The sequence below is a fragment of the Sus scrofa genome, chromosome 1, assembly GCF_054392235.1.
Source record: "Sus scrofa isolate SSC_HxYL_T2T_F1_AM1 chromosome 1, Sscrofa_HxYL_maternal_Yorkshire_Landrace_v2.0, whole genome shotgun sequence".
Lineage (NCBI taxonomy): Eukaryota > Metazoa > Chordata > Mammalia > Artiodactyla > Suidae > Sus > Sus scrofa.
Window position 1 is genome coordinate 117,640,762 of NC_139383.1, and position 22,307 is coordinate 117,663,068.

General features: G+C 37.5%; 1 protein-coding gene across 38 annotated transcripts in view; it reads left to right on the forward strand.

Annotated features, from left to right (window-relative positions):
- HERC1 (HECT and RLD domain containing E3 ubiquitin protein ligase family member 1) overlaps nt 1-22,307 on the forward strand; it is a 197,980-nt gene that overhangs the window by 106,056 nt on the left and 69,617 nt on the right. For 14 of the 38 annotated variants that reach the window (XM_084967006.1, XM_084967044.1, XM_084967018.1 and 11 more), the window contains exons 26-35: nt 483-548; nt 3,900-4,168; nt 5,513-5,728; nt 6,619-6,739; nt 6,979-7,216; nt 7,370-7,557; nt 11,644-11,799; nt 14,203-14,309; nt 16,368-16,478; nt 16,592-16,768. In XM_084967006.1, coding sequence (XP_084823132.1) covers nt 483-548; nt 3,900-4,168; nt 5,513-5,728; nt 6,619-6,739; nt 6,979-7,216; nt 7,370-7,557; nt 11,644-11,799; nt 14,203-14,309; nt 16,368-16,478; nt 16,592-16,768 — 1,649 coding nt within the window. The remainder of the gene's footprint in view (nt 1-482; nt 549-3,899; nt 4,169-5,512; nt 5,729-6,618; nt 6,740-6,978; nt 7,217-7,369; nt 7,558-11,643; nt 11,800-14,202; nt 14,310-16,367; nt 16,479-16,591; nt 16,769-22,307) is intronic. The other 24 variants (XM_084967013.1, XM_084967047.1, XM_084967054.1 and 21 more) reach the window with 3 other exon arrangements.

The following is a 22,307-nucleotide window of genomic DNA, read 5'->3' on the forward strand; positions in this document are numbered from 1 at the left end:
AAAAAACACTTAAAAACTGCTTAGTATGTGCCAGGAATTATTCTAATCACTTCAAACATATTAACTCATTTAATTCTCATAATAGCCTGTCAAGATTCTTGACAAAACCTGTTAAACGTGTTGGCATTTGGATACTTTGATTAACACTTAAGAGGTCTGCTGTAGTTTTGCAGATACTTTAGTTTTTGTTTTTAAGCTGAAGCTTATGCAGTGAAAAATGGTGGGTATACCAAAGCAAAAATTTAAGAAGGAGCATCATGGTTTAATTTAGCCATCCTGTCCAGGTCTTTAAATATAGTGTTAGGTTTTATTGCTAAATAATATTGAAAATATTTATCAATGTGTGTGTTTCATGGTACAACTTGTATGGGTGAAATGCTGTTTTATCTATGCATTTCAAATTAGATTATATAAAGAACAAATGTGAATGTTGTCTCCTGTATCAAATTTCTCCTTTTGTCTTCTGATTCTTGTTGTGGTAGTGTATTTACTCCTTTTTGGCCAGTTGAGCCCCAGAAAAAAGAAGAGCTTCAAGCAAGTACATGATGGCATGTTTAATTTTTTTCCCCTTTTAGCTTGCCTACATATTTTATGGTTTATAAAGTATGTATTGCAGCTCTGCCATGTTCATTTTGAAAGTTCCATTTAAGAACCAAGATTGTAAGGACAAGTAAACAATCTCAAATTTCTTTTTGGACTTTATATTTTCTTTTTATAGTAGGAGACTCTGAATTAATACTAAGAATTGGGCTCAGTCATAGTTACTCTATATAGGCATTGATATGCTTTTCAGACACAGTATTTCCTATATTCAGATAAAACAATACAGAACAAATCAGTTATTAGGTTGTTATGATTTTTTTAATATGATTTTTTTAAGAATTAGAGTTTTTTCATCTTTCATTTCCATTATTGTAAGTTTTTGTGTTTCACAATATTTTTTATATCAACCTAAACATTTTGGTTATCATGATTTATTTATTTACCTTAATGCTTTCAGAAAGTGTCCTTCTTGTTCTTTCTTATATTTTATTCATCAAATTTTTGTTTGGGTTATATACTTAATAAATTGCATCCTTTATATTAGGGGTCAGAAAATTATGACTAGTGGGCCAAATCTGAATTGCCACCTTTTTTTGAAAGTGAGGTTTTTTTGAAACACACCACACTCATGTATTATGTGTGGCTGCTTTCACATTATAGGAGCAGAGTTGAGTAGTTGCATGTGTAGTGAGTGACCCATAAAACCTAAAATATTTACTACTTGGCTCTTTACCAAAAAAGTTTGCTGACCCCTGCTACTTTAAATTGCAGAGAGGATTTAATTTGGGGATCGGCCACTTATTCCATAGAATATTTTGGAATATATTAAGGCATTTCACTATTTTTAGATTATTTGCAATTGAACTTTTGTGTAGGCAGGCAGTTGAAATTTCCATGGATCAGTGATTTGACTAACAACAAGAATATGTAAGGCCACTTCCCATAAACCTAAAGAATTAGTGTTATTAATTTAGCATATTATTTTATTTGGGCCTCCATTTCCTCAAGTAAGGAAATTGGACTAGGTAATCTGTAAGGTTGTTTTTACTTCTGTGGTACTAACATTAACTCTTTGCATATTTTACTTTTATTTTGAAAATAATTTTTAAGCATTGGAAGACAGAAAAACTTTTTAATCTGAAATTTTATTATTTAACCAACAAGTTCACTACTAAGAGCCAAAAAAATATTGTTTATGGTTAAATGCAAATTCTGAATTTGGGGAGCTTAAGGACATGGAAAATGATTATTTCCTTTTTTGCCACATAACCCCTACTTTATTCTTTGAATATCATTTTAAGTTTAATACATTATGCATCCATGAAATTATTCTTTGGATTTTTACTCTTCTGTTTTAAGTGAAAAATCTTCAGCTCTCCAGATTTTCAGATTGGTTATTTTTTTTATGTTCAGTAAAACTGAAAATCTGGAACTTCTTTATCTTAAGAATTCTTGCTAAAACATGGAAGGCAGGCACACCATATATTCTTTGCCATTCTAAATTATGTTAGAAGAATGCATATGAAATTATTTTATAGCTACTTTATAATATTATTTGCCTATTGTGAATTTATTTGTCTCATTTTGAAGTCCTTGGGTTTTACTGACGTCAATGTAATAATTCAGAAATACATTATACAGTTAGTATGATACTGGTTCATTTTCTCTGTGGGCATTAGTGTTCAAGTAGTCCTCTTCCAAATCTTTTCCATCTATTATGTAACAAATATAATTTTTGTAATATATATTTTATTGAGTACTTTAAGATGCATTCCTAATAGAGAAATTTGGTATATTCACACAATATAATATTATGCAGCACTCAAACAAATGAACCATGGCTACATGGAATAATGTGAATGAGTTTTGGCAGTATTATACTGAGTGCAAAGATATATCCAAAAAGATTACATAAATGATGCCTTTTTATAAAGTTGCAAACAGCTAAAACTAAACATTATTTGTCTCTGGAATACATATAAGATAAAACAATATTTAACAACAATGAAAGTAAAGGAATGATGATGAAAGCCTTAGGTGGGAGGATGCAGGGGAGAGATGGGTTGGAAGAGGAACACATAGATAGATACTATCAGTTTTCTGTTATTGTGTTCACATTTATTATAAATAAATATAAATACAAAAACAGGCTGGAGTTTCTATTTTAATTCAGCAGGTTAAGAACCCAACATAGTCTCTGTGAGGATGTGGGTTCAATCCTGGCCTTGTTTAGTGGGTTAAGGATCCCGTGTTGCCCCAGACTGTAGCGTAGTTTGCAGATGTGGCTTGGATCTGGTGTTGCCATGGCTGTGTTGTAGGCCTTCAGCTGTAGCTCTGATTTGACCCTTAGCTCAGAGACTTCCTTATGACACAGTTGTGGCCATAAAAAGACAATGCATGGACTAATGATGAGAGTATATCATGAGCCAAGGAGTATGATTACTCTAACTCATATACCTGAGGTCAATTCAAGTTAAAAAAGAGAAAGCTTGTGAGAATTAGACATTTATTTATTTAAAGCCACTCTTGGCACATGACTTGGATAGTTGTTGTGTTCAAATCTATTAATATTTTTGCTATTTCATGTAAAGATTTTAGCCTAGAAAATGCCTACTGGCACAACTAATGGTATTTAGCAACTATTGTTACACCACTTGTAATTTTATGCAGATACCATTTTATAGTAACTCATATATTCCAGGTCTGTGAAACTTTGGTTCCTTATATATGAGTTTCACAATCTACAATAAATATGCATATGACACAGTAAAAATATTCTTCATATTAATGAAATCCAAAGGGTTGTATTTTATGTCTCCTTTTTGTGTAAGTTTACTTGCCCTTCTATATTCATTTTTTGGCAATATTTCATTGCAGATATGTAAACACTTTGTGCAATCTTAACTTACTCTTTGCAATGATAATGTTAAATCAGATGAAGTACTATTACTAGTAGGTCTTACCAGCAGTGTCCTAAGTGCCTAGTTCCTTTTTGTTCATAAATGATGGCCTGATTTAATACTGCAGAGCATTTTAAGCTAAGCATTTTGAGAGCAGCTTCTGCCTTTCTTTTTCTTGTGGCAGCGTGTTGCTAAAGCGCTTACAGAGACACCAGTACATTAAACAGGGCTTTCCTTTTGTTTTCTTACATTGCTCTAGTTTTGGGGGTTTTTGTTTTTGTTTTTGTTTTTTTACCAAAGCATTTTGCTCAGATTCACTTAATGCATGCATGTATTCAAACATGAGTATCCATTTCTCACCAATTGGTATGGTAACAGCACTCAGCCCTCATCTGGTTTCAAAAAGTATGTTCTACTTGGTCATCATTGATGGGTGTTTGTTCTGTTTATATGTAGGTCCTATGCACAGTCAATTGGAATCCCTGAGTGACTCTTGGGCTCGCCTGAAACATACCAGAGACTGGTTGTGCAACTCCTCTTACTCCTTTGAGTCTGATTTTGATCTTACCAAGTCTTTGGGAATTCACACTTTGATTGAAAATGTTGTAAGCTTTGTGAGTGGCGATGTGGGGAATGCACCAGGTTTTAAAGAGCCAGAGGAAAGTATGTCTACAAGTCCCCAGGCCTCCATCATTGCAATGGAACAGCAGCAGTTAAGGGCAGAGGTAAGTCTCTGATATTTACTCCTTGTGAGGGACTATGGAAACATAAAACTGAACCGCTTAATGTACAATGAAAACTTTTTCTTTTCTTCTACTACTTGCCTTCACTTTTCCTCCACCTAAGCCTTTCGATGTTGGTGTCTTGACCAAAACAACCTGATACTTTGAAGTGAACAAAAGTTCACTGCTTTTGCTTCGAACAAGATACTCTAATCATTAAGTCTTTCCTTGTCTCCTAGAAACTAGAGTGAGATTGGTTGGTGCCAATCTGATCTGTTCTCACAGTCTCCATTTTTGACATTTGTCTCTGTTTAAAAAGGATACTATTAGAATACCACGGTAATAATGATAAATGTCAAAATTAGTGAGCAAAGCCTCCAAGTATCTCCCTCAAAAAATGTTTATTAGTTATTGTGGCTTTAAAATGTCCTCAAATTCTTTGATACTTTTTCCTCCAAGAGGTGGAACTTAATTTTCCTCCTCTTAAAAGTGAACTGGACTTAGTGACTAGAACTAGCAGAGTATGGAAAAGAAAAAACATACAGTAATTTTTTTTTTTTTTTTTTGGTCTTTTTGCTATTTCTTTGGGCCGCTCCCACGGCATATGGAGGTTCCCAGGCTAGGGGTTGAATCGGAGCTGCAGCCACCAGCCTACGCCAGAGCCACAGCAATGCTGGATCTGAGCCGCGTCTGCAACCTACACAACAGCTCACGGCAACGCTGGATCGTTAACCCACTGAGCAAGGGCAGGGATCGAACCCGCAACCTTGTGGTTCCTAGTCGGATTCGTTAACCACTGTGCCACGACGGGAACTCCAACATATAGTAATTTTACATTGCAGAAACCTTGGCAGACATCACCTTAACCAAGTGATCAAAATTAATATCACCAGTAATGGGTTATGATGATACCAGTATACCCTGATAACAATGTGATGAGAAAGAGACTTTATAGTGTTCTTCCTCAAAATCCGTAACTATATTTCAAAATCGAGAAAACATCAGTCCAGCCCAAATTGAAGGACATACTATAAAATGTATGAACAGCCTTTCCCGAAGTCAAGGTCATGAAAAACAAAAAAAGACAGAAACTGTCCCAGACTAAAGGAGACTCGACAACTGCATGTAACATTATATTCCGGATTGGATCCTGGAGCATAAAAGGGGCATTATGGGAAAACTGGTGAAGTCGTAAGAGTAAAATAAATGTTTATCCTAATAGAATAGATTCCTAAGAAATATCAGAAATTTCTGTGTGCTAAGTAATATATTGTCTGTGATATACAGCGTTCTTTGTGTCTCAATTCAGTGAAGAATTCTAAAATTTTTTGTTTTACTTTTCTCAAGCTTCGTTTAGAGGCACTTCACCAGATCCTTGTTCTATTATCTGGAATGGAAGAAAAGGGTAGCATCTCTCTGGCAGGAAGAGGATCGAGCTCAGGTTTCCAGTCATCCACTCTGCTCACATCTGTGCGGCTACAGTTTCTAGCAGGGTGTTTTGGTTTAGGCACCGTTGGACACTCTGGAGCCAAAGGAGAGAGTGGCCGATTGCATCACTATCAGGTAGGTGACAGTACTGTCATGTGAGGATGACACTTTGCAATATATTCAGATTTTAGCTGTCTTTTTACAGCACCAGTTTAATTATGCTAAACTCTTTGGTGTTTAAGATTGAGGTTTAGAAATATAAAGACTTAAATGACAGAGATACCTCATTAGTTTAGTTTCTTGAGTAATAGTAGTATATAGTTGGGATCAGGTAAGCCGTGGTACTGTTGTACTTTTAGATTCTTTGCTGGCTCAGTTTTATTAACCCTTAGCCAAATTACATAGAGATAGATCAAAGTTGGGATCAGGATTGGTATTTAAGAGGATGGATTTCAAGAATTTACGTTTTAGACTTGATCATTTTTACCTAGTTTATCTGATTGCTTGAACTGTTTTTATTTTTGTTGTTAGTATTTTTAAAGTGTTGTGTTTATGTCTTCCTTGTTTATTTGTTTTTTTTTTTTTTTTATTGCTTTTTAAGGCTGTACCTGCAGCACATGGAAGTTCCCAGGCTAGGTATTGAATTGGAGCTGCAGCTGCCAGCCTACACCACAGCTCATGGCAACACTGGATCTTTAATCCACTGAGCAAGGCTGGAGATTGAATCCACATCCTCATGAATACTAGTCGGGTTTGTTACCACTGAGCCACAACAGGAAGTCCTGATGTCTTCCTTGTTTGGGGAGGAAAAAATGCTTTGTGGGAAAGAAGAAAGATTATATAGAATCAAGAATTTTGAAAGCATTGAAAAATAAATTTGTTGTAAAACTTTTGTATGCTGAAATATACCCAATAATTAAAAACCACCATAGGGCTCTAGCATCGACTTTTAAATGCTATTCCTTTTATTTGGGCAGAAGGTGTTATTGTTGCTAATGGAAAAGGTAAATCTTTGTGTTATTTAGGATGGGATCAGAGCAGCTAAGAGAAATATTCAGATTGAAATCCAGGTGGCTGTGCATAAGATTTATCAACAGTTGTCTGCTACCCTGGAGAGAGCTCTTCAAGCAAATAAGCATCACATTGGTAAGTAACTACATCTGCAGATACAAGACACAGGTTACGTTTTGGTCTGAGGTTATGCTAGAAGGCTAGTATTCTCTACCTTGTGTTTAACATTAGTAGGTCAGCTTATAGGTAAAGAATATGTACTTAAAAGTGTAATAGTGTTCCATGCTTCTGTTTATATTTTGGAATATGGTTTATTTTAGTAAATACTTTGTTAACTTCAAAGAAAATTCTCAACTGTCTGTCTTTTTTTTCAGAAGCTCAACAGCGTCTCCTTTTGGTTACAGTTTTTGCTCTGAGTGTTCACTATCAACCAGTAGATGTTTCTTTGGCAATTTCCACTGGTCTGCTAAATGTATTGTCACAACTCTGTGGCACAGACACCATGCTAGGACAGCCTCTTCAGTTGTTGCCAAAAACCGGTGTTTCCCAGCTCAGCACAGCTTTAAAAGTGGCTAGTACAAGATTGCTCCAGATACTAGCCATCACCACGGGGTGAGCATTGTAGATGTCTTGGTAGAACTGTGTGGGGCCTGGTCTCTCACATTCTAATAATTCCTTCTCCCTCTATTCTCCTTTATGTGTTTAAGCACATTTGTACTTCTGTGTTACTATCTTTCTTTTTTTTTCCTCTGTTATTTCACATAGGACCTATGCTGATAAACTGAGCCCCAAAGTAGTTCAATCTTTGTTGGATCTACTCTGTAGTCAGTTGAAGAATTTGTTGTCCCAGGCTGGTGTACTTCTTATGGCTTCTTTTGGAGAAGGGGAAGAGGATGAAGAAGAAGAAAAAAAACTTGACTCTAGTGGAGAAACTGAGAAGAGAGATTTCAGAGGTATCACAAACCTTTTTCTCTGTTGTTTATAAACATTTACTGAATCCACATTGTGTGCATTTCATTAGAACATAGACATCTTTCTCTTGTGAGGCGTGGAAAGATTTTTATTTTATTTTATTTTCATTTAGAAATCCTTTTATTTCTCCAAATATGTATAATTTAGATGAGTTTCTGACTGAACTTCCTATCCTGAATGCCCATTAACCCTGATATAACAAGTATTATCTAGGTTCAGCCTCTCTTTGGCTGCTGTAGATCTAGAACCTAGAGGTGACTGATTTCCCCAGATTATGTTTTCATAGCATTTGATCCTGACAACTCATGTCTAACTGCATCTGTGGCTTAAGTGGTCCCCTAGGATCAAGGATTTTAATATTTGGGAACTGAGTTAGAATTAGGGGAGTTGAACTTCTTGCTAGGCTGTTCTGTTCTCTTATCACTGAGAAATTCTTCATTAAATTTGGCCATCATGATTTTTGGTTGCTATAATATGGTCATTGCTTATAGCTTAAAAAAAAAAAAACTAGGAGTTCCTTGTGGGGCCATCAGGTTAAGGATCTGGTGTTGTCACTGCAGCTGCTTGGGTCATTGCTGTGTCATGGGTTTGATCCTTGGCCCAGGAATTGCTGCAGGCTGTGGACACAGCCAAAAAACAAAAACCAAAAAACCTGTAGTGAACATTGTATTTTACTACAATGTAAACCCCCAGCAAGAGAACTACTACGTATGTCTGTTACATAATTAAAGGAATAAATGTCTAAAATTGGTCATTCAAAAATTTTTGTGTAACTACTATGTCTTATTATCATAATAAGCTGTAGGAACCATTAAATCCTTTGTGGACTAGATAAATAGATTAGGTGGATGGATGGAAAGAACAAGTTATTTAACTCTTCTGTGCCCAAGTTCCCTCATCTATAAAATAAGAGTAATAGAACCAACCTTCCAAGATTAATATGAGGATTAAATAATTAAATATGTGTAAAGGACTTAGAGAATGTCTGGCATACAGTGAGAGCTCAATGGATGTTAATATTGGGATTTTGGAATAAATATTATTTTAAAAATAGTATTTGTAATATAATTGAAAAGTAGTATTTAAATAATATTAATATTATATAGATAACTGGGTAGATAGAGGAAATATACCGGAATACAAAAATGAGTAAACATTGTCTATGCCCTCAAGGACCTTCTGGCAGACATGTAAACAGATAATTATGATGTGGTATAGTAAGCTCAGAAAATGGCTAAATTTCTTAAGTCAAGAGTCTAGGAGGATGTATGAATCTAATTTAGGACTAGCTTTTGATTTCACAGGCTGAACCTGTTGCAGTTTCCTCCTCTTTGTATTCATTTTAGCTTTTGAAATTTTATATTATGGCTAAACCTGCAGCATATGAAAGTTCCTGGGCCAGGGATTGAAACTGAGTCACAGCTTCGACCTACTTGGCAGCTGCAGCAACACCAGATCCTTTAACCCACTGCGCCAGGCCAGGATTCAACCTGCACTTTTGCAGCAAGCTGAGCTGCTGCAGTCAGATTCTTGACCCAATGTGCCACAGTGGGAGTTCCTTCTCTTTGTTTTTATAAAGCGTGTATTGCTTTACAAAGAGTATGGGCAGATTCACAAGATATGATAAAATTAAAAATATGCTTGGGAATTCCTGTTGTGGCTCAGTGGTAATGAACCAGGACTAGGATCCATGAGGATGCGGCTTCCATCCCTGGCCTTGCCCAGTGGGTTAAGGATCCATGTTGCCTCGAGCTGTGGTGTAGATCACAGATGTGGCTCAGATCCCGTGTTCCTGGGGCTGTGGTGTAGGCTGGCAGCAAATGGTTCCGATTCAACCCCTAGCCTGGGAACTTGCATATGCTGTGGGTGCAGCCCTAAAAAAGCGAAAAAATGAGATGAAATAAAATAAAGTAAAATAGGCTTGTAATGCCGCCTCCCTTTTTTTTCTGAGATCCAGTAGAGGATACAGGGTTGTTAAGGTAAGAGTTTCTTACCACTCTGTGCTGAGTACTCACTTATGGACAGCAGGTAAGATATAGTAGATTTACTACTCAACCTATAGTTCCCCATGAAAACTAGATCCTTCCATATCTAGTAAAAAAACAACCATTTTGTGATGAATCTTGGCAGGTGTAACAGCAGACTGAGTCCACATCCATTCTTCTCAGGTTGCACCCTTTCTATTAACGGGGATGTCTGTGAGTGAGACTGATTATAGTCTTGGTGGCCAGGCCTTCTGAGGCAGGCTGACCAGGTATTAATAAGTCCACACTCTCTAAAATACTGAACTGAAAGTAAAAGTATACTCTTCATTTCAAACATAGTACTGATCCTGAAACACAAAGTGTACCATCAAGTTTTATCAACAAGCTTTATATTTAAGGTTGCCAAACTCTTAACTAATTTAATTAATTTAGTGGCTGGTTATAGGATACTTGCTGGGAGTGCGAGTAGGGTAGGATGGAGACCTCCTAAAAGAGATTTTCCCAGGAATCTCTACCCTACCAAGAGAGAAAGCTTCATTTAAGAGGTAGCTTTTGAACTGGATTTTACAGGAGCATGTAGGAACAAGATTGGAGATGTGGTACTCACGGCAGTATAATTTTATAATTAGAATATAATTTTAAATTCTTCAAACTAATGTTATAAAAAGTGTTTGCTTATTAGCAAAAACTAAGAGTAAATAAGAGGTAGTGTGCTATGAAGAGGAAACTTAGAGAAGGAGTTAACTTTTTCTGTAATTTTCCCTCTCAGGTTAGTTCTGTCATAGACCTGCACACCCATCTCAGTAAAACAAAAATCTTCCAGTTAATGAAAGACAGATTACTGGCCATTCAAGTATACCCTTTGGCAGGGGGTGGTCTCCCTTCTGTCACTAGTGACTTGTCTGTGTATTTCTTAATGTGATATGCCAGGATCTCCCTAAAAGAAGTGCTTGTCTCTGAATTGTTATGATTTTCCATGTTTTAATGCCCTTAAGGATTGACATTCTGAGCATCTACCTCGCTTGCACACTTCCTTCCCTTGGCCCTGAGTGGGTCTTCCCAGGCTAAGGAGGTATGAAAGATGTTGCATGATAGGAGAACATGGTATGTTACCCGGAAAAGCAGAAAGTTTTCTGGCTTCAAAATGCACAAGGTGGAGGGAAACTATCAGAGGAGTGATGAGAAGTTGATGTTGATGCTGGTGGAAAAATTGGGAAGATTGTGTAGAGCAAGTTTGTGAAAAGATCTTATACTTAGAGCTTGAGGTCAGGCAATCCAGGCTCAGGCATAGAAATTTGTTTCTTTGTAGAATCTGAAAATACAAAGTCTTTTTTAGAGATGTGATTCTTAACTTTGATTGGGGCAAAGGGCAGGGGGAGGTGGTGGGTGGCTCATGGACTTTCTGAAAATGTGACCAAAGTTGTTAACTCTCTTCCTAGTCAAATGCACACACATACACAGTTTTTCATACAATTTCCAGGGGTTTACAGACCATCTCCTTCAAATTCTATCTGGTAGAACTCATGACTTGGATAGAAAAACTGTTACTTATTAGAATAGTAGTAAAAAAAAAAAAAGAAAAATGTATACATACTTTATTATGGCAAGTTCACTATTATTGTACACAGATTTAAAAAAATGTTTTAAGTTTGGGGTTTTTTTTTTAGGGTTGTACCTGCGGCATATAGAAGTTCCCAGGCCAGGGGTTAAATTGGAGCTGCAGCTGCAGACCTACGCCATAGCCACAGCAACACTGGATCCAAACCACAACTGTGAACTACACCACAGCCCATGGTAACACCGGATCCTTAACCCACTGAGCAAGGCCAGGAGTCAAACCCAAAACCTCATGGATACTAGTCAGGTTTGTAACCTGCTAAGCCACAACTGGAACTCTTGGTTTTATTTTCTGACCTTTCCCCATTCTGTTTTTTAAATTTTTAAAAATTCAGCACAACTGACCGACAGCCTAGATTTTGAATTAGGTTTGTGCTTACTGCATTCTAAATGTAAGTTATTTGATATAAGATGGTTTCCTCTTGGCTTTTGGTTGTAATGTAAACTTGTCTGTCTACTCTTTAGCTGCTCTCAGGAAACAACATGCAGCTGAACTGCATCTTGGGGATTTTTTAGTTTTTCTTCGCAGAGTTGTATCTTCAAAAGCAATTCAATCAAAAATGGCTTCCCCAAAGTGGACAGAGGTGCTTCTAAATATAGCATCTCAGAAATGTTCTTCAGGTATGTGACTTTTGCCTTGTTTTAGAATATTTTGTACATCATATGTGTTTTGTTCAGATAATGCCAGACTTGGACAACATTGGATACCTGATCTTGATTTTAAGACTTTTCTTTCTTGTTTTGTGAGTACTTACTTTATTGAAAGAAAAGTAATTTTAGGAGTGAAAATTGATAGGAATTAATGATAGTAACACTGGAGAAGATCATGGATTTAATGTCAAGAGCTTGGTTATAGTTTTTCAGATTACAATAATAAAAATAAATAATATCTTATTTAATATGATACTTTGGCATGGATTTTGACTTCTTGAATTATCAAAATGCAGATCTGAACTTGTCTATTCTTTCTTATCATGAGTGAGGTTTCTGTTGTCTTGATTGTAACTTCTGATTGTGTGCTGTCTATGAGAGGTTCTATATAAGCTTAATTCCTGGTTCTTAGCCTAAAAGTTCAGTCTGCTTGCATAGATTACTATCAGTCCTTTTCTAATCTTTTTTTTAAAATTTATGTTAAATACATAGAAAATAAAATTTACCAGTTAAAAACACTTAAGTGTACAATTCATTGACATTAAGTACATTCGCAGTGTTATTCACCCATCACTACTCTCCATTTCTGCAGCTTTTTCATCATCCCTGGTCTCTCTTAAATATGCCAAAATATAATGTAGTCTTCTATGGGTATGTTGTTTTACATGTATACATTCTCAATATGGTTTACTAATGGTTCTTTTTCAATTTTTTAAAAATTCAGAACCTGTATCTTTAAGATTGGTATAAACAAAAGTAAAATATAAAAAACTTGTTTTTAACATAATAGCAGCAGTTATTAACTGCAAAAATACAGTGAAATGTAGTCATATTAAATGTTAATGTTACTGCAACAGAATTATCCCAGTTTATGGTAGCAAATTCTGGCAAGAAATTCATTTGTTATTAAAAGTATTTTAAGAATTTTCAGAATTGATCAGCTGTGCATACTGCAAATAAAATAGCAATTTATCCAAAAGAGCCCTTACCTTTCTCTTATTTTCTTAAAAAGTATGCCACTTATAGGTAACTACTCTTTTCAGATCAGTTGTTTAAACTAGGGTTCTTCCTATACATACACAGTTTTATATATAATAATGTTTTTTATTCTTTTCCCATTAGTTTTTCTTAACTAGTATAACTTAAAAACAGCTTTGTTCTCCTTTAATAAGGTAAGCCTTAATAATATTAAGTTCTTAGAACACAAAGAGAAATCAGGTATTCATTTATTTTCCAATGGTTGTGTTGTAGCAACGGATAGAAAAAAAGAGCATCAGTATCCAGTCTCTATCTTTGCTTTCTTTAGAAAAATACAAACTGTGTACTCCCCATTAATCCTAACAACCTCTGTGAGGAAGTCAAGGCATGGATAGAGAAGAAGCAATGAAAGGTTTTATGCCTAAACTTCAGAGATTAACAGACCATTGTTTAAAATTCTGCCTTTGTCTCTACTGAGCTGTGTGGCTTTGGTCAAGTTACTTAACTTCTCTGAGCCTCACATTCCTCATTATTAAAGTAGGAGGGTATAATGGGAGTTCTCATCGTGGCTCAGTGGAAACAAATCTGACTAGTATCCATGAGGATGCAGGTTCAATCTCTGGCCTTACTCAGTTGGTTAAGGATCCAGTGTTGCCGTGAGCTGTGATGTAGGTTGAAGATGTGGCTTGGATCTGGCATTGCTGTGGCTATGGTGTAGGCCGGTGGCTACAACTCCGATTTGACTCCTAGCCTGGGAACCTCCATATGCTGCGGGTGTGGCCCTAAAAAGTCAAAAAAATAAAATAAGGGAGTTCCCGTAGTGGCGCAGTGGTTAACGAATCCGACTAGGAACCATGAGGTTGCGTGTTCTGTCCCTGCCCTTGCTCAGTGGGTTGACGATCTGGCGTTGCCATGAGCTGTGGTGTAGGTTGCAGACGCGGCTCGAATCCTGCGTTGCTGTGGCTCTGGTGTAGGCCGGTTGCTACAGCTCCGGTTAGACCCCTAGCCTGGGAACCTCCACATGGCGTGGAAGCGGCCCAAAGAAATAGCAAAAATAAATAAATAAATAAATAAAATAAAAAAATAGGGATATAAGGTAGGATTTGTGAAGATCAATGGGGTTATTAACATGTATGAAATGCGTAGCACAGTACTTGGCATAGGTAGTTACTATAGTGCTGCTCCCTTACCTGTACATAAAAACTGAAACAAACATATATATTCATATGCATTCATGTATATGGGAGAATCCAGAATTCTTGTGGTAATATGCTGAAGTGAAGTCTGTTCCATCCTAAATACTTAGCAGCCCCAGGGATTTTTTTCAAGAAGTTCTTTTTAAACTTTGAATTTAGGTACCATTAATAATAAGAAAATGTTTTTTTCCCCCTCCAGGTATTCCTCTAGTTGGTAACTTAAGAACAAGGCTCCTTGCACTTCATGTCCTTGAGGCTGTGTTACCAGCTTGTGAATCTGGTGTAGAAGATGATCAAATGGCCCAGGTTTTTATTTTTAAATTTATTAGAATATGTTGTTTATATCTGCAACATGATTCACCCAAAATCTAAACTTACACTCTCTCCAGTTATAAATGTGTCATTTATTCAGTAGTACAACTTCCACTTCTGAAATTGCTTTCTTTTTCATCTCCAATCAAGGAGAAAGAGAAATTAAGTTAGTTATGGGGTATGCATTGTAGTGGAATAGTGAATACTTTCAAGGTCAAAAAGAAAGGAAAATTCGTGAAATTTCTTACTAGGTTTGGGCATCTAGAGAGACAAAGATGTGAGGATTCATGGCCTAATCAGAAGTCCATATAGTGAGGCAACACAAGGGCAATGGAACCACTTTGTAGTGGATTAATGATCTTTCAAAAAATATTTAACTTATATACACCCAAAGTAGCTATCAGACATTGGTATAATTATGTTTCACAGGTGACTTAATATTACAGTCACATGATTTATCTTTTTTGATACAAAGCTATGTGAGATCTTACACATTTTGGAAATTAATCCTTTGTTGGTCACTTCATTTGCATAGATTTTCTCCAATTCTATGGGTTGTCTTTTCATTTTGTTTATGGTTTCCTTTGCTGTGCACAATCTTTTAAATTTAATTAGGTCCGATTTGTTTGTTTTTATTTTTATTACTCAGGAAGGTGGTTCTGAAAAGCTATTGCTTCACTTTATGTCAGCATGTTCTGCCTATGTTTTACTCTAAGAGTTTTATACTATCCAGCCTTACATTTAGGTCTTTAACCCATTTTTGAGTTTACTTTTGTGTATGGTATAAGATAATGTTTTTTTTGTTTGTTTGTTTGATTTTTTTTTTTTTTTTTTTTTTTTTTTTTTGGTCTTTTTGTTGTTGCTATTTCTTGGGCCGCTCCTGCAGCATATGGAGGTTCCCAGGCTAGGGGTCCAATCGGAGCTGTAGCCACCGGCCTACACCAGAGCCACAGCAATGCGGGATCCGAGCCGCGTCTGCAACCTACAGCACAGCTCACGGCAACGCCGGATCGTTAACCCACTGAGCAAGGGCAGGGACCGAACACGCAACCTCATGGTTCCTAGTCGGATTCGTTAACCACTGCGCCATGACGGGAACTCCTGTTTGTTTGTTTTAGACCTGCTGCATATGAAAGTTCCCAGGCCAGGGGATTAAATCTGAGCCATAGCTGCGACCTATGCCATAGCTGTGGCAACACTGGATCCTTAACCCACTATGCAGGGCTGAGGATCGAACCCATGCTTTAGCAACAACCCAATCCACTCAGAGACAATGGTGGATCCTCAGTCTGCTCTGCCACAGCGAGAACTCCGAGAATGTTCTAATTTCATTCTTTTACATGTAGCTGTCCAGTTTTACCAACACCACTTAGTGAGGAGGCTATCTTTTCTCCATTGAATATTCTTGCCTCCTTTGTCATAGATAGTTGACCATATGTCTATGGGTTTATCTCTGGGCTTTCTATCCTGTTCTACTGATCTCTATTTTGTGCCAGTACCCTACTGTTTTGATGAAAAAGCCTTGTTATTTCTTTCTCAAAATTGCTTTAGCTATTCGAGGTCTTTTCAGTTTCTGAACAAATTTGAAATTTTTTTGTTCTATCCTGCAAAAAATGACATTGGTGATTTGATAGGGATTGCACTGAATCTGTAGATTGCCTTGGGTAGTATATTCATTTTGAAACTATTGATTCTTCTAATCCAGGAGCATGGTGTATCTTTCTGTTTGTGTCATCTTCAGTTTCCTTCATCAGTGTCTTATTATAGTTTTCAGAGTACAGGTCTTTTTCTTCTTTCCTCCATATTTTATTCTCTTTGATGTAATGATAAATGGAATTGTTTTCTTAATTTCTCTCTCTGATCTTTCATTGTTGGTATATAGAAATGCAAGAGATTTTTGTGTATTTTGTATACTGCAACGTTACTGAATTCATTGATGAGCTCTAGTAGTTTTCTGGTAGCATCTTTAGGATTTTCTATGACTTATATTTTCTAAAAGTAGTTAAAATTATCCTTTACAAATTTTATCATTCTTTTCCCTTCATTAAATAGGTTGTTGAACGCCTATTTTCCCTTCTATCGGATTGTATGTGGGAGACACCCATTGCTCAGGCCAAACATGCTATTCAGATAAAGGAAAAAGAACAAGAAATAAAATTACAGGTAATTTGTACAATGGCTGGTAACTGGTAGATAATAAATATCTACCTCTAACCTAGTAGTCTTAGAAAGTATATTAACTCTCTAAAATACTGACCCAGTTTCGTTTCTGGTAGAAGCAGGGAGAGTTGGAGGAAGAAGATGAGAATCTTCCTATACAAGAAGTGTCCTTTGACCCAGAGAAAGCTCAGTGTTGTATAGTGGAAAATGGACAGATTTTAACTCATGGAAGTGGAGGAAAAGGATATGGATTGGCATCAACTGGAGTAACTTCTGGGTGCTATCAGTGGAAGGTGCGTAGAATTCCAAGTAGTTTTTAAAAGGATTTTATCTTTCAGTCTTTTCCTCCTAGGTTCTTATAAAAAATATGTGGAAAGACTTTAAAAAAAGAATATCATGTGTAAATGTTCGATTACTATGTAAGATTGTAGCATAAATGGAAACTGAATGAAGAATATATGGTAACTCTGAATTATTTGTAACTCTTTATGTAATTCTAAAATTATCTCAAAAATTTTTAAATGTACATTTAAAAAATAACTGTCATCCTCTCTATGAGGGGGTCACACGGTGCACACACAGCAGTGAAAATGTGTGTGATGTTTCTGTCTGGGAGAGTGTGTTAGAGTCTGAATGCCCAAGATTTTTTTTAGTATATGCCAGGCTAGTCATATACCTTCTGCCTGGCATATACTAAAATTTTAGATTCCCCAGGAGGAAAGTGAAGTTTAACATAAACCATATTGTCATATAGTTTAACTCATATTGTCATATAGTTAACACAATGAGCCACCCATTTCAGTTAGGGAATTTTTTTTTTTTTTGGTCAGTGTAGGGAACTATTTAGCAGTCTAGTTTCCAGGTGTCAGTCAGGGACTAGCATTGCAAGCAGACCTTTTCTTTTCTTTCCTTTTTTTTTTTTTCTTTTTATGGCCATACTAATGGCATATGGAAGTTCCTGGGCTAGGGGTCAAATTGTAGCTGGAGCTGCTGGCTGCCTTCACAGTCACAGCAACACCGGATCCAAGCTGCATCTGTGACCTACACCACAGCTTGCAGCATTTCTGGATCCTTAACCCACTGTGCGAGGCCAGGAATTGAACCTGCATCCTCACAGAGATATGTTGGATTCTTAACCTACTGAGCCGTCATGGGAACTCCTAAGCAAGGAGACCTTTCTAAGGACAGCACTCTCTGCTGTGTTACCTCTCTTTTTGCACAGTCTACCTCCTTGGCTCTTGGCTATAGTGTTTTCACAGTAAAATTAATATTATAATCTACTAAGACACGAGGCAACAGGGTGAGGCCACCTCTAATATTGACTTCAGTTATGTCTTTTAGGGGTCTTAGACTTAGCTAGTTAAAACAAGTCTCATTAACCATGAAGGTCTGTCTTAAAAAGTCATGTAGCTTTGTCTTTATTTTTTTTATTTTATTATTTTTTTTATGGTCTTTTTGTCTTTTTAGGGCTGTACCTGCAGCATATGGAGGTTCCCAGGCTAGGGGTCCAATCAGAGCTGTTGCTGCCAGCCTACGCCACAGCCACAGGAACACCAGATCAGAGCTGCGTCTGTGACCTATACCACAGCCCACGGCAACACTGGATCCTTAACCCACTGAGCAAGGCCAGGGATCGAACCTGCAGCCTCATGGTTCCAAGTCAGATTCGTTTCCACTGCGCCACAACAGGAACTCCCATGTAGCTTTGTCTTTAAATTTAGCACAGCATAACTCTGACCAGTCCAGTGTTCAGGATAGGGTACATACACAAAAAACAAAATTTCAGAGATCATGTTCTGGTATCCATAGAAATGAAGAGTTTGTAATTATTTAGAGTTCCCTGGTGGTCTAGTGGCTAGGATTCATTGCTTTCACCACAGTGGCCTGGGTTCACTCCCTAACCTGGGAACAGTTGCTGGTATGGGAACTAAGATTCATATCAAGATGCTGAAAACTGTGGCCAAAAAAACCAAAACAAACAAACAAAATGTTTGTTAAGATATCCCTAATCAGGATGTACAGTAGTGCAAGAACAGGTATCCAGTGTGAACTCCCACCAGGGGGCCTCCCACCTTCTGTTCCCATTGCAGTCTAAATACCTTAGTTGAGTCCTTGGTTTCAGAGGAAGTGTCTCTGAAGGGCAGTTGGTTAAATGGTTTTGTTTGTTTGTGACATCAGTTACCTGCCTCAAGAGTGTGGATGACATCTGAGGTGTTCTGTGGAAATTCCAGGGCTTATTATAGCCTGTCATGTGTAATGGGGGAAGCTCCAAAGTCAGTTTGAATTTAAAGTGCTCAAAACAGCCTTCATGGCTCCCCCCTCCCCATTTAGTAATTATAACTTCAATTTTTTTTCATTCTTTTTTTATCTTCATCTTGACCTTTTGTCCAGAAGGGTTATGTGCAAGAGCGACAAAAAATTTTTCACACAAAAACTTTTTTTTTTTTATATATACGAAAATATTTTTAAGAGTTCCTGCTGTGGCACAATAGGATCAATGGCATCTTGGGAGCGGTGGGATGAAGGTTCGATCTCTGGCCCAGCACAGCGGCTTACGGATCTGGCATTGCTTCAGCTGTGGCTTAGGTTGCAAAACTGAGGCTCAAATCTGATTCCTAGGCCTGGGAGCTCCATATGCTGAGGGGCAGCCAAAAAAGAAAAAAAGAAAAAATTATACAACTTAACCAGAAAGGTTAGGAATTTATCAGGACAAAAATCCCAATTAAAAAATTGTTTTTCAGAATAGGTTTACAAAACCTTCTACCTCTTTCATCCTAATCATTTATCCAGTGAGCAGCCTAGAAAAAATCAATATCTTTCTGGGGAGAGCTTCATTTAATAAGCGGCCTTACGAAGACGTGTGTATCAGACATAGAATCAAGCTATCAGTCTGTTGTAAATTACAACTAGTCCACAAATCTGAACACAGTGAGTCAACTGCAGTGGGATATCCCCAAGAAGAGGTCAAGAGTCCAGTCTTATGAGAATGGGCAAACAGGTATGTTTCCTGTGGTATGCCCACCTCTGATTTTTAGTTTTCAGTAGGAATCACAAGTTAGTAATCAATTTCTATGTTAGACATAAAGCCAGGAGTTCCCATGGTGATGCACTGATAATGATCCAGAGTAGTACCCATGAGGATGTGGGTTTGGTCCCTGGCCTCGCTCAGTTGGTTAAGGATCCAGCATTTCTTTGAGCTGTGGTGTATGTCGAAGATGTAGCTTGGATCCTGCATTGTTGTGGCTATGGTATAGGCCAGCAGCTGCAGCTTCGATTCAACCCCTAGCCTGGGAAATTCTATATGCCTCGGGAGTAGCCCTAAAAGACCAGGGGGAAAAAAAAGAAAAAAGAAATACAAAGCCAATTGGCAGCTCAAATTAGATGATTCTGTCAAAAGTTCAGGCCCCTTTCCAGGAGTATATACAGGAAACCTGGACAGTCCAGCTAAAATCCATAATGTTTTCAGTTTATGGCTGCATTGATTAAATCCTCGGTTGATTTTTGTTTATTGGCCTGGTGCCTGCTTTTAGCTCATGTTGGGTTGAAACAGTCTGTAGCAGACAATATCAGATTTTAACTTAGAGACAGGTCCAGGCAATTGGAATCTATAAATTTAGGATTCTATAGAGGTAGCAACTTTTTTGATAGCAGTAAAGCCTAGAACCTACAGGACAGGACCAGATAGCTGCATTTTAAGTGGTGAGCAAGGCTTTCCTGAGCTCTTTTTGCCTTCTCAGTCTTAGAATTCAAATTTACCCACTCAAAAATATGTACTTCAAGATGTGATATATGTGTATACCACTCAGCCATAAAAAAGAATGAAATAATGCCATTTGCAGCAACATGGATGCACCTAGAGATTATCATACTAAGTGAAGTAAGTCAGAAAGAGAAAGACAGATACCATATGGTATCATTTGTATGTGGAATCTAAATTATGACACAAATGAATTTATCTATGAAACAGAAACAGACTCACGGACATAGAGAACAGATTTGTGGTTGCCAAGGGGTAAGCGGGTTGATGAGGGATGGATTGGGAGTTTGGAATTAACAGATGCAGACTATTATATATAGAATGGATAAACAACAAGGTGCTTCTGTGTAACACTGGGAACTATATATGTTCAATATCCTGTGATAAACCATAAACAGAATATGAAGAAGAATATATATGTATATGTATGTATAACTTTGCTGTGCAGCAGAAATTAACACATTGTGAATCAACTATACATCAATAATTTTTTTTTTTTTTAGGGCCACACTCACGGCTTATGGCGGTTCCCAGGCTAGGGGTCGAATCGGAGCTGTAGTTGCTGGCCTACGCCACCACCACAGCACACAGGATCTAGCCGCATCTATGACCTACACCACAGCTCATGGCAATGCCAGATCTTTAACCCACTGAGTGAGGCCAGGAATCGAACCTGCGTCCTCATGGACGCTAGTCAGGTTTGTTAGTTAACTGCTAAGCCATGATGGGAACTCCACATCGATAAAGATTTTTTTAAAGTGAACTTTTGGTTGGAAAACCATCAGCCTATAAAGGTCAGATACCTGACTTTATTAGAACTAATTGGCAACTAACAACTGCTTTTCAAAACTAAAGTATTATTTCTTTGGGAAGATTGCCACTGTTTTTATTTTGTCTTCTTTTTTCCCAGTGGTTCCAATAGGGAAAATATCATAACAAGAAATGATCAGTTATGGATGCTTGTTTTGTTTCCAGTACTCTCAGAGTTTAAATTCCAGTATACATATTAGTGGAAAAAGCAAGCAAGTCGTGTACCACTAACATATTTTTCCTTTGCAGCTTTCACTTATTAGAATGATCCCTTAGCATTTATGAAGTTAAAGGTTATAACATTTTACATCAGTTTTTATCATACATCCAGATGTAGTAGCCACAAAGCAGAGTTGCTTTATCAAATTTACTTTTTCCTCAGATCTCAGGTTTACTCAGACTCCTAGCAGTAAATTTAGCATTCACAGGGCTAATTGGTAGGCACAGGGCACTGGAACAGGAGTGGCAACATTTAGGCTAAAGAAAATCTCTAGAGTAGTTTTTTCTGTCTCTCTCTTTTCTTTTCCCTTCTTTTTCCTCTTCTTCTTTCTCTACTTCCTCCTCCTCTCCCTTCCCCCCTTTCTTCTCCTCTTTCTTCTTTCTCTACTTCCTTCTCCTTTCCCTCCTCTTCCTTCCCCCCTTTCTTTTCCTCTTTTTTCTTTCTCTCTTCCCTATCTCCCTCCCTACTTCCCTCCCTACTTCCCTCCCTCCCTCCCTTCCTTCCCTTTGTTGCAGCCCTGGGAACTGGTTTAAATACCTTCTCTCCTCTCACTTGGAGGAAAGAGCAGCGCACACTCATAAAATTAGCAACTGCATGCTAATTTTTATTCTTTGGCCCATCCAAAGCCCATGTGTAGAAATGTATGGGCCTTTTCTTTTTCCACCAGAAAATAGAACAACAGAAGTTTTCCTCCTGCTGCTCTTTTTTTCCCTCACTTTAGTTAGCAGGGCAAAAAGCAGCCAGGGGATCCAGTCAGCTGACCCTTCTGTGGTTGGACCTATTATTTTTGATTCCATGGGAGTTCCTTTTGTGGCTCAGTGGTTAACGGGTCCGACTAGGAGCCATGAGGTTGCAGGTTTGATCCCTGGCCTTGCTTGGTGGGTTAAGGATCTGGCGTTGCCATGAGCTGTGGTGTAGGTTGCAGACGCGGCTCGGATCCCGCATTGCTGTGGCTCTGGCATAGGCTGGTGGCCTCTTACTTCTCACAACAGATAGCCACTCATCTGCTGTTTCATAGCATGGATAACTCCATAGCCATCAGAGT